Source organism: Lathyrus oleraceus, chromosome 3 (assembly GCF_024323335.1).
Source record: "Lathyrus oleraceus cultivar Zhongwan6 chromosome 3, CAAS_Psat_ZW6_1.0, whole genome shotgun sequence".
NCBI lineage: Eukaryota > Viridiplantae > Streptophyta > Magnoliopsida > Fabales > Fabaceae > Lathyrus > Lathyrus oleraceus.
In genome coordinates this window covers 513,282,392-513,294,068 of record NC_066581.1, presented here as the reverse complement: position 1 = coordinate 513,294,068, position 11,677 = coordinate 513,282,392, and the positions used below count along the sequence as shown (strand labels likewise).

Here is an 11,677-nt window from a genome sequence, read left to right as displayed (position 1 = left end):
AACAGTGTTTGACCGTCAAAGACAAAATTTCAGCGTCCAGGAAACAATGGGCAACAGCGAGGGGAGACCAAATTTAGCCTACGCGGTTAAACTACACAGAAGTTGGTGCGATTGTGGAAAATTTCAGGCCTTCCGCATACCTTGCTCCCATGTCATTGCAGCATGCGCTTATACTCGTCAAGACGCTTACACCCATTTATCTGATGTGTACAAGGCAAACACCATCATGAATGTATATAGTCAAAGCTTTTCAGTACTACCAATGGAGGATTACTGGCCTCCATATGAAGGAGATATTGTTTGGCACAATGAAGAGATGCGTAGAAAGAAGAAAGGAAGGCCAAACAGCACACGTATCAGAACAGAGATGGATTCCACAGATAAAATGATAAGATTATGTAGTATCTGTCGTCAACCAGGACACAACAAAAACAACTGTCCCAATCAAGGAGCATCATCTAGATCTTAAGATTTTTGTAACATTTTATCTAGACCTTAAGCTTTTTGTAACATTTTATCTTGATCTTATGCTTTTTGTAACATTGTATTTTTGTAACAATCAATCAATATATATCATTAAGTTCTTGTTACAACGAGTTTCATAACCAACATCAGTACAAAACATCTGAAAACATAAATAATTCTAACTGATTACAACAATCAAATTAATGTCGTCTCGACCAAACATCATTTCCCTAGCATCCTTATCAGTCTTCATTCGCACCCAACCAAAGATACTGTCAAGTCTCTCAATACTTCTGATTTTTTCCCCTTCTGGTATTTTCCCGTCTAACCATCGAACCAGCTCCCTCTTCAGTTGATCTAACGTGGTGATGTTCCAAAACAGCATCAGCAATTGAGGTTTGTCTCTCGCATAAATCACCTTACCGTATCGGCGACGAACACCAAACATGATAGCCAAATGATTATATGAGTTGTGGAACAATAGGTCACACAACGCATCTATTTATAAGACAAAAAAGGCATTTTATGAGGGACTCGCCAATTGAGTTGGCGCCTCCTTTTAAAACATACACATAGGCGCCAATTGGATTGGCTAGGGCAGGTGCCCTAGGCTAGGGCAGGTGCCCTAGGCTAGGGTAGGTGCCCTAGCCAATCCAACTGGCGCCTCCATTCAAGTTTTAACAACAGTCGCCATATGAACAACTTTCATGTTCATCAAAAATCCATTTGAAACTTGGAAGCTCATCATTCATTTCAAAACATTATAGATCATTTTGACAGAAACCCTAATTTTAGGTCAACTTCGCAGCGACCTAACTCACTCATTTTTAATTATTTTGAGGTGGGACCAAGTGCATTGGAAAATTTAAGATGTCTACTTCAAATGTTATGTTGGACAAAATTTCATAGCTCTAAAAGAAACACATGAAATAATGCAAGACATTATAGGTCAGATTACAGTTGAAACCCTAATTTTAGGTCAACTTCGCAGGAACCTAACTCACTCATTTTTAATTATTTTGAGGTGGGACCAAGTGCATTGGAAAATTTAATATGTCTACTTCAAATGTTATGTTGGACAAAATTTCATAACTCTAAAAGAAACACATGAAATAATGCAAGACATTATAGGTCAGATTACAGTTGAAAAACTCAGAAGTCCAACTTCAACTGCCCATAACTTTCTCATAAAAAATCCAAATGATGCAAAATTTATATCCAAATTCATTGTCTTGAAAAGATCTACAACTTTCATGTTGGAAGTTTTTTTATTTGAGGCTTTTTTAAGGGAGGCGCCAATTGGATTGGCGCCCCCTCTTAAAAAATACACATAGGCGCCAATTGGATTGGCTAGGGCAGGCAGGTGCCCTAGCCAATCCAATTGGCGTCTCCTTGTAATTTTTAAGAGGGGTCGCCAATCCAATTGGCGCCTCCTCCTAAAAGTGGGATAGATTGGGAATTTTTTTGAAAACTGAGTTATTTTGGGAATTTCTTCGAAAAAGTGGGGTATATTGGTAAAAAATCCACTAATTGTTATAGAAAAGATTCAATTATAGAAGTTTTCATTTTTTAATTCAAAATTCACTGTCACAAGTAAGGAGAAAAAACCTTGTGAAAAAGCTAGGTAAGACGAACACAACAAAAGCCATGATTTTCAACATTTTCAATTCTTTTGTTTCCTGTGTAAGAGAATCATCTCAGAAGTTGACCCTATCACTCATCTTTAATGAATCTAGTATGAAATCGTTGAATTTTTCAATGCAACATTTCATTGGTCGTTTTTATATAATGTCTGCATGGTGATATAGTTAGCTGGTGATATACTAAGGTCAGCTTTGGAATTAATTTTCGGTGTTGTATTGTTAGCTGGTGGTGATATAGTTGAACCAATAACTACAGTTGTTTAGACCAAAGCATGTTTCAATATCAAATAATTTAAGCTTTTTTGGAAGTATATATCTTTACAGCTCAAAAGACTCATTATGCTTCTATACGAAATGTGTGAAAACCAATAGCATGTTTTGACCATTTTTTGTTTATAAATTTAATATATTTATGGAGGCTATCAAAGATTAGTTTTTGTCGGAAAAATACTTTAAAGATTAATTTTTATGCACAATATTTACACCATATATTAATGTTTATTTTTATAACTTTTGTCCTCATGTATTTTTTATCTAGCAAATATTTTTTATAGATAATATTATATAACTAATTTAATGCATTTTAAAAAGTTAATGACTCAGTTGAAGTTAACTTCAGCAGCTTCTTATATAGAATTTTTCAAAAGTTTAAGATGATTCTATTTAATTAATATTTTTTATAGATATTATTAATTTGTTTTTTTAATTAAAAACATCCATTCATCTAACTTGCATGCATTTAAAAAAAATTGATTGCCACTTTATTAATATTTAATTTTCCATTTCTTGTATAGTTGATCTAACATTTTTACGCGTTGGTCTAATCAAAGTAAAACTAGGTACCTATTTAATATTATTTAATATAAATGTAATTAAATTACCCTATGGTTGTTGCAATTTATGGCTAACAAAGTCTCTATCCTATGATATTTTGTGTTTTCGTCCACACTATCGTTTTTCCGAATTTTCTTCATTTGGTTTATCTATATATACTTCAATAATTCTATTTCATTCTCTTTCAACTATCATATCCTAAAGTGTATTATTTTTGCATTATGGAGCATGAGAAAGAGGAGTACTTAGAAGAACCAGTTAGTCCTATTGGACAATACTTCAATAGTTCATCTCTATGTTTGTATATTATTGCAGTTTTGGAATTTGAAGTTGCCATTGATGATTTGCAAGCTCTTGCTCTTCTTAAAGATGTTTTTCTACCTATTAGTCCTCGCTTCTCCTCCATCATGGTTATTTTCTTTCTCTCATTTTCATATAATTAAGCCATTAATCTTATCCTATTGTTATTTTTATATACATTCATATCATATTGTCGGGGAGTTCAGAGTTAGAGTTATAGGAAGTAACACCGAAATGTTCTATAACATAACCGTAAAATAGATATTTTAAGATATTAGATATATATATCACTCTCTTAAAATTCAATATAAAATTTATTTATACTTGAATTCGTCACTCATTCGAATCATAACCACTCATATTATTTATATGACTTTATTGACTAGCTTTTTATATCTATGTATGTGTAAATAGGTACAAGAAAAAAATGAGGATAAAAGATGGAAGAAAGTTGATGTGAACTTGAAAGACCATATGAAAACACCAATATTCTCCAAAGGAAAATCATTAGAATTCTATGACAAATCTTTTCATGATTATTTATCAACCATAGCAATAGAACCATTACCACAAGAAAAACCATTATGGGAAATTCACATAGTAAATTACCCTACAAAAACTTCATTAGGAAATATAATATTCAAGCTTCACCATGCACTTGGAGATGGTTATTCTCTAATGGGTGCACTTCTTTCTTGTCTTCAACGTGCTGATGATCCATCTCTTCCTTTATCTTTTCCTTCTCTTAAACCATCAAAATCAGAACCTTCAAATTCAAGTTTTTGGAGAAAAATTTCTTGGACTATGTCATCTGTTTTTAACACCGCATCGGATTTTGGGTGGAGTGTATTGAAGAGTAGCTTTATTGATGATGATAAAACACCTATTAGATCGGGTGATGAAGGAGCTGATTTTCAACCGATTTCGATATCAAGTATTGCATTCTCCGTTGATCACATCAAAGACATCAAATCCAAGCTTGGAGTGGTATGATAAGATTTTTTTCAATAATTATTAAGAATATATTGATATATAGGATGATGATAAATGCACGTTTCCTAACGAGATATCACATCGGTTAAAGATGTGACCGATATAAAAACAAAATGCCGTAAAATTAGAATTTTATAACCGGGTCGAATTGCAATTATGATGTGATTTGTTTGTGAAAATTACCAAATCTATATTTTAATTTATGTACACTATTTTTTTTTAAATCTTGGTATCCGGTATTGCCACCGACTAATATAGTATATCTTATTAATTGCAGACTATGAATGATGTGGTGACTGGAATTGTATTCTATGGCACAAGGCTATACATGCAAGAAATAGAGTCCAAATCCAACACTTCAAATTCAACAGCATTGGTATTAATGAATACAAGAAACATTGAAGGTTACCAATCAATAGAAGACATGCTTGATACTAAAAAATCAAAGGGTCCTTGGGGGAATAGAATTTCCTTCTTGCATGTACCAATACCAAAATTAAATGAAACAAGAATTTCAAACCCTCTAGAGTTTATTCATGACACACATAACATTATCAATAGGAAAAAACAATCTTTAGGTTTGGCTCTTACAGGGACTCTTTTGGACATTGAAGGAAAATTCAGAGGACAAGAGGTTAGTCACATCACATATCATAATCCAAATTACATTTGATAATGACATGTTTTAGGTAGTGTTTTTTTAAATTAAGTTGTTTAAATTGAATGTTACAAAAAGATTTTAAATTACAGTAGACAGCCGCGATATAATCTGTCGTTATTACAATTTTTACATGTGTTGTATTACAGATTACGGTCGTGGCAGAGTGAATTAATGACCACATTGCACAATATAATTCCATGATATGTATTTTCATACTTATAATTTCACATCCTTAATAGCGTCTTAAAAAAGTCTAGCATCATTTATTTTCTTTGCATTAAAACGGTAAATAATGGTATTCGCGAGACACTTTGTAATACTGTTTTGTTGCAGACGTTTTCTCATTAACGGACCTTTTTTAAAAAACTTGGATACAAGCCATTTAAAAAGATTGTTGAAGTTAGTTGTTTTTGTTTGTATGCAGGCAGTAGCTAAACATATTAGGAAGACAATAACAATGTCAAGTGCAGTTGTTACAAATTTGGTTGGACCAGTTCAACAAATGTCTTTAGATAAACATCCTGTCAAAGGCTTATACTTCACATTGGCCGGTGGTCCTGAGGTATATTTTATGAATTACTCATCTATAGTTTTGACACGTCAAAGTGAGTGTATCTGTGTTCGTGTCCGTGATTCATAGACGGATATTAGTGACATGTTCACATATTATGTGACCAAAATTTGTGTTCGTGTCTGTGATTCATAACCGGATATTAGTGACATGCTCACTTATTATGTGACAAAAATTTCTTCAACCTTTACGTTCTTACATTGTTTAGTTTTTTGTGTTGTAGAGTCTTGTGATTTCAATAATGAGCTATATGGGAATGCTAAGAGTTACCCTCAAGACAGAAAGAGATTTCATAGACGAAGAGAGATTGAAGAAATGCATGCAAAGTGCATTTGAGATGATATTCAAAGCAACCATGGAAATTGATTTTGAAACCAAATAAATATTTTTCCTCACCAAATCAAAATGTTTAAAATGGTGTATGTAGTTTAGGATCATTGGAATTGGTTATTGCCGTTTATTTTGTTTTATTTTGATTTATTTATTGTAAGTAAGGATTTTTCAAGCCTTTATTGTTTGTATTTATGTGTCTTTCGAAATGCTAAAGCAAGCTTATTTACTTTTTATTATCCGTACATTTTCTGGTATATCATTTAAGAAAAAAAGTGAAGTCGGTAATAGACATCGAATGAATTTAAAGTTCAAGATCTATATCGTGTGGCTTCTTTAAGAGGATTTGACCAGTTTTCAAATAAGGGAATTACTTTTTCAACACTTAAGGGTACTCCCCACCACCTTGAAAACTAACAAGTGTCCCTATCGTCTGGAGATGCATCTTAAGATAACATTTTTTTACACACTTCTCACTGTAAATTAACGAGGCATCTTACCAATTTCTATGTGCGAGAACATGACTCGGATATGAGTTTAGACAATTTAACAAATTTAAATGGGTGTTTTGACAGTTATATGGATATTGTAGATGATTATATGGTGGAAGACCACATTCAAGGTTTGCCATAATTCCAAGTTTACATTTACATATTATTTCAATACATTGTATATTATATAGAGTTGCAACATGTTAGAAGTAATTTATATTCAGTAGTAGTAGTATTAATTTTATTAAGCTTAACCTATCTACTGTAGGTTAGCATTTTGTCTACGTGATATTATTGTTGTGTATATAAATAAGTTTAACTTTCAACAGTGGGGTGTACAGTGGGTACGTGTAACCATTTGTTGTAACCGTTTTGGAAGAGTAGTGAAAGTTTGTTACTTCAAATCTCTCTCTCTTCTCTCTCTTCTTCATCTTGTGTGCCAATAATTGATATATAGAGCTTCGGTTCAGATCCACAGAGAAACACATGGAAACACGAGTGAAGGGTGAGGCTTTGTGTGATTGATTTTGTTTCTTAAATCCATGTTGAATTTTTTGATCAGAATCGTAACAGAATCACATTTCTTGATTATGCGGGATTGAGAAACACTAGTGTTTTGTGAGATCTGAGTGAATTGCACATGGTTGAAGATGAACGGAAACAGTAAATTGAGTATTAAGCTTCCAGTGTTTGATGTCAAGAAATGGAATTAGTGGACGATTTAGATGCGTGTGTTGTTTGACACTCAAGATGTTCTTGATCTCGTCAACGGCGGTTACGTTCTGGTTGCACTTCCGGAAAATGCAACGGATGCACAGAGGAATGCTCAGTGTGATTTGAGGAAGAATGATCAAAAGGTGTTGTTCTACATCCATTAGTGTGTAGATGCGAACATGTTTGAGAAAATCGTTGATTCGAACGATGGATAAGACTGCGTAAGACACACTGGTACAGTGCTACGGTGGTGATACATCAGTGAAAAAGGTGAAGCTTCGGTCTCTACGTAAGCAGTATGAGAATCTCAGCATGAAGAACAATGAGAATGTACCTAACTACATCTCTAGAGTGATTCTGATCACAAATGAGATGAAGTTGTGGGGAGAAACTCTCTCTGAAGAAAATATCATTGAGAACGTACTTAGATCTCTCACTCCTCAGTTTGACTACATTTTTGTAGCAATTGAATATTTTAAGGATCTTAGCACCATGATAATTGAAGAGCAACAAAAACGTCTATAGGCACAAAAGTTGTGTATGACTGATAGAAACTCTAAAATAGAGGTAGAGTAGCAGGCCCTGAAAGCATCTTCTGGTAAGAAATATCATAAGCAGTCTTGGTCAGAAGCCAGGATGAAATTTAATGGTGTTCAAAAGTCACAACTTCTGAAAGGCAAAATAGTGCTTAGAAGGGGAAGGAGAAGTATGACAAGAGGAAAGTTCAGTGCTACTATTGTAAGAAGTTTGACCACTTCGTTGTTGATTGTTGGTCAAACAAGGAAAGGAAGTAAGCAGAAGAAAACATAGTCATAGGATATTCTGATGATGAACATGTGTTATTAGTGGCTTCTGAGTCTGATAGTGCGTCTTTGGAAGACTGGTGGTACATGGACACTGGTTGTTCAAATCACCTTACTGGATATAAGAAATGTCTGGTTGAGTTTGAATTTGGTAAGAGAACAAAGATCAAATATGTTAATGATAAGTATATGAATGATAAAGGAATGGGAAATGTCATACTAGTTCTAAATAATGGTAAAACCGCATTGATTCAGAACGTGTGGTATGTTCCTGATATGAAAAGCAATATGATGAGTGTAGGTCAATTAATTGAGAAAGGATTTTCAATTACCATGAAGGACAATCATTTGAAGCTCTATGAATGTAATCAAAAGCTGATTAGGAAGTCAGAACAGGGAAGGAATAGAACATTCAAAGTGAATGATAAAACTGCAGACTCTAAATACCTTAGTGCAATAAGTGTTATGAAGGAAAGTGAGTTGTGGCACAAAAGATTTGGTCATCTGAACTTCAGAAGCTTAGGACATCTGAATTCAAAGAAGTTGGTATATGAAATTCCTTCAATTAAGAAGACAAATAAGTCATGCAATGTGTGCATTAGAGGGAAGCACCCAAGACTTCCATTTGCATCTGAAATGCCTCCAAGAGTAAAACATGATATGGGTGTGGTGCATTCTGATGTGTGTGGACCATTTCCAGAACCTTCACTTGAAGGGAATAAATACTTTTTGTCATTTGTTGATGAGTTCAGTAGGATGACGTGGGCATCCCTTATAAAGTTCAAACACGAGGTGCTTGCTGAATTTAAGAAATTCAGAATCAAGGCTGAGAATCAGAGTGGTCAGAAGCTGAAAGTTCTAAGAGCTGGTGGTGGAGGTGAGTATAACTCTACAGAGTTCAGAAAGTTGTATCAATATTCTTTGTTTCTCTTTTTCTGAAATTAGTCATGTCATTATTAGAACAAGTGGGAGTTTGTTGTAATTAATAATAATTCATCATCATGTGTGTCTTCCAAATGACATGAAAATATGCATGTGAAGATTATTTTTGAAATTGAAAATAGGTAACACTTCGTGAAGTGTTGCACTAAGAAGTTTGTATTTTGAATTTAAAAATAAGCAACACTTCGTAAAGTATTGTAGAATGCGAATCAGTACAACTTTTAAAAATTGTTGTTGTACGAGAAACAAAGCAACGTTTGAAAAATATTATCGTAGATGAAACAATGTAATATTTAAGAAAATACAATATTTAATAAAAGAGTTGCTTCTTAAAATACTTATAAAAAAATAATTTCGTTCACAATTCTACCAATTTAATTTAAATTTATTTTCTAACATGAAACCACTTCTAAACTCCAAAATGAAAACCACTTATAAACTCCAAAACTATCTACCAATTTGATTTAATTTTTTTTTTTTTGCCATAACAAAAAGTTGTGATGGTGACTTGAATAAAATGACAATAGATACTAAAACAATGAAAAATATCAATTACCTAGAGATGAAAAACTTAAACCTCACAATAAGAGGTGTCTACGCTTTGGTTTACCTAATTTTGTAGCATACATGAATATAAACAACAAATTAATTAAACCATTAAGACTTCATAAATCTTTACTAACAATAAAGATAACTTAAAATAGAATAAACCGTAATAAGCACTTCCCATGATCCCAAAAACATACAACATTTTAAATATTTTAGTTTGGTGAGGAGAAGTATTTAATTGGTTCTAAAATCAATTTTCTGTGAGATATTGGATCAAACTCTAGTATGATCGAAAGATAGTTTTTAAGTTCGACAATTCGACATGATCTTAGTATGTCGTCGAAGTCTGTTCACATGTTGTAGTTGAAATATGCTAAGATTGTTAGCATGTCGAATTGGACATGTTTGTTATGTCCAATTATTTAAGTTAGTATGCTCTCTAAGTTAGCTTGTGTAATGGGTTTGTGTGTAAAACCCCATTAATTTATTGTGTATATTTTCTTATAAATAACATACTAGTCTCCCATCATTGAATAATGCAAATCCTAATTAGGGTGAGAGAGGTTATTTACTATTCTATAACAATTGTAATCTTATTTCAAAGAGAAAGTAAAGAATAACAGTTTATAACCAATTTCATTGTGTTCTTATTGTTTTCTTCTTTTCTACCCTTGTAGGTTTCTTATCGATCAAGAAACCAATTATACTTTATATTTTTAGCATCCTTTTCACAACAAATTGGTGTGGTGGGGGTGGAGAAGATGTCGTCAACAAAGTATGAGATTGAAAAGTTCACCGGAGTATACGATTTCGGTCTGTGGCACATGAAGATGAAAGCCCTACTAGTTCAACAGTGTTGTTTAAAAACGTTGAAGGGAGCCGCAACCATGGACATTGCGTTAAAGGATAAATAAAAAATGATTGTGATAGAGAAAGCCCACAACGTCATCTTATTGAGTCTTGGTGATAAGATTTTTCGACAGATTTCGAAGGAGAAGACGGCGTCGGTCTTTGGAAGAAACTCGAAAGTTTGTACATGACCAAATCATTGGCCAATCACATCTACCTGAAGCAAGTTATGTATTCATTCAAGATGAGTGAAGACAAAGTTATGGCTGAGCAGTTGGATATGTTAAACAAGTTGATTCTTGATCTTGAAAATATCGATGTAAAAATCGAGGATGAAGATCATGCGTTGTTACTGTTGTGTGCTTTTCCCAGAACACATGCTCACATCAAAGAAACTCTCTTGTATGGAAGAGAGTCTTTGACCTTTGAAGAAGTTGAATCAACCTTGTACTCTAAGGATTTGAACGAATGAAAGGAGCACAAGACATCTGCGACCAGTGAAGGTCTGTTAGTTAAGACGAAATTCACAAAGAGAGATGACAAGTTCGACACGAAGAAGGGTAAAAGTCAGTAGAAGGGCAAGTTCGACGAGAAAAGTGTGCCCTGAACGCTTGGAAGATCATGGAGGTAAGGATAATGGAAACACAACCATTGTTCAAGATGATTACGACTCATCTGATGTTCTTGTGGTTTCAAGCGGCGACTCAAGTAAATAATGGATTATGGATTCGAGTTTCACTTTCCACATGACTCCAAACAAAGACTTATTCGAGGAACTATGTGATCAAGATGGTGGATATGTATTGCTTGAAAACAATAAAGCTTGCAAGATTTCAGGTGTTGGATCTGTGAGATTCAAGCTCCATGATGAGTCAATAAGGTTGTTGACTGAAGTCAGGTATGTACCTGATTTGAAGAGAAATTTTATTTCTCTTGATGAATTCGACAAGAAAGGATATGTTTTCCAAGGAGAGAAAAGTATTCTAAAAGTTATGAAGGATTCAAAGGAAGTATTAAGAGGCGTGAAGAAACAAGGCTTGTATAACCTTGAGGCTGAAGTTGTCAGTGGTTCTGCAGATATTACATCCACGAAACCTTTGTCGAAGACAAAAATTTGGCACATGAGATTGGGCTATGTCGGTGAAAGGGGTCTGGTCGAATTGGGGGGAAAAATCTACTTTGTGGAGAGAAAGTTGAAAAGCTGAAGTTTTGTGAACCCTGTGTTCTTGGAAAATCTTGCAGAGTGAAGTTCAATAAAGGCAAACAAAGAACATATGGATCCCTTGATTACATCCATGCTAATATTTGGAGATTGTGAGGTGTCCATCATATTCAGGAGCAAGGCATTTTCTATCCATAGTTGATGATTATTCCAGAAAGTTATGGATATTCATCCAGAAGACTAAGGATGAAACCTTTAAGAACTTCAAAAGTTAGAAGATTCTAGTAAAAAATCAGGCTGGAAAAAAGGTCAAGAGGTTGAAAATTGACAATGGCCTTTAATTTTGCAATGAGGCGTTCGGCAGTTTTTG

The 11,677-nt window shown here is 33.8% G+C and overlaps 1 protein-coding gene across 1 annotated transcript; it reads left to right on the top strand.

Moving 5' to 3' along the window:
* Window positions 1-3,146: 3,146 nt before the first annotated feature.
* On the top strand, window positions 3,147-6,025 carry LOC127128537 (wax ester synthase/diacylglycerol acyltransferase 4). The gene is made up of 5 exons (XM_051057881.1): window positions 3,147-3,352; window positions 3,657-4,229; window positions 4,513-4,869; window positions 5,321-5,458; window positions 5,691-6,025. Exons 1-5 carry the CDS (start codon window positions 3,164-3,166, stop codon window positions 5,847-5,849), a joined length of 1,416 nt encoding a protein of 471 aa, XP_050913838.1. The 5' UTR covers window positions 3,147-3,163; the 3' UTR covers window positions 5,850-6,025.
* Window positions 6,026-11,677: the final 5,652 nt, after the last annotated feature.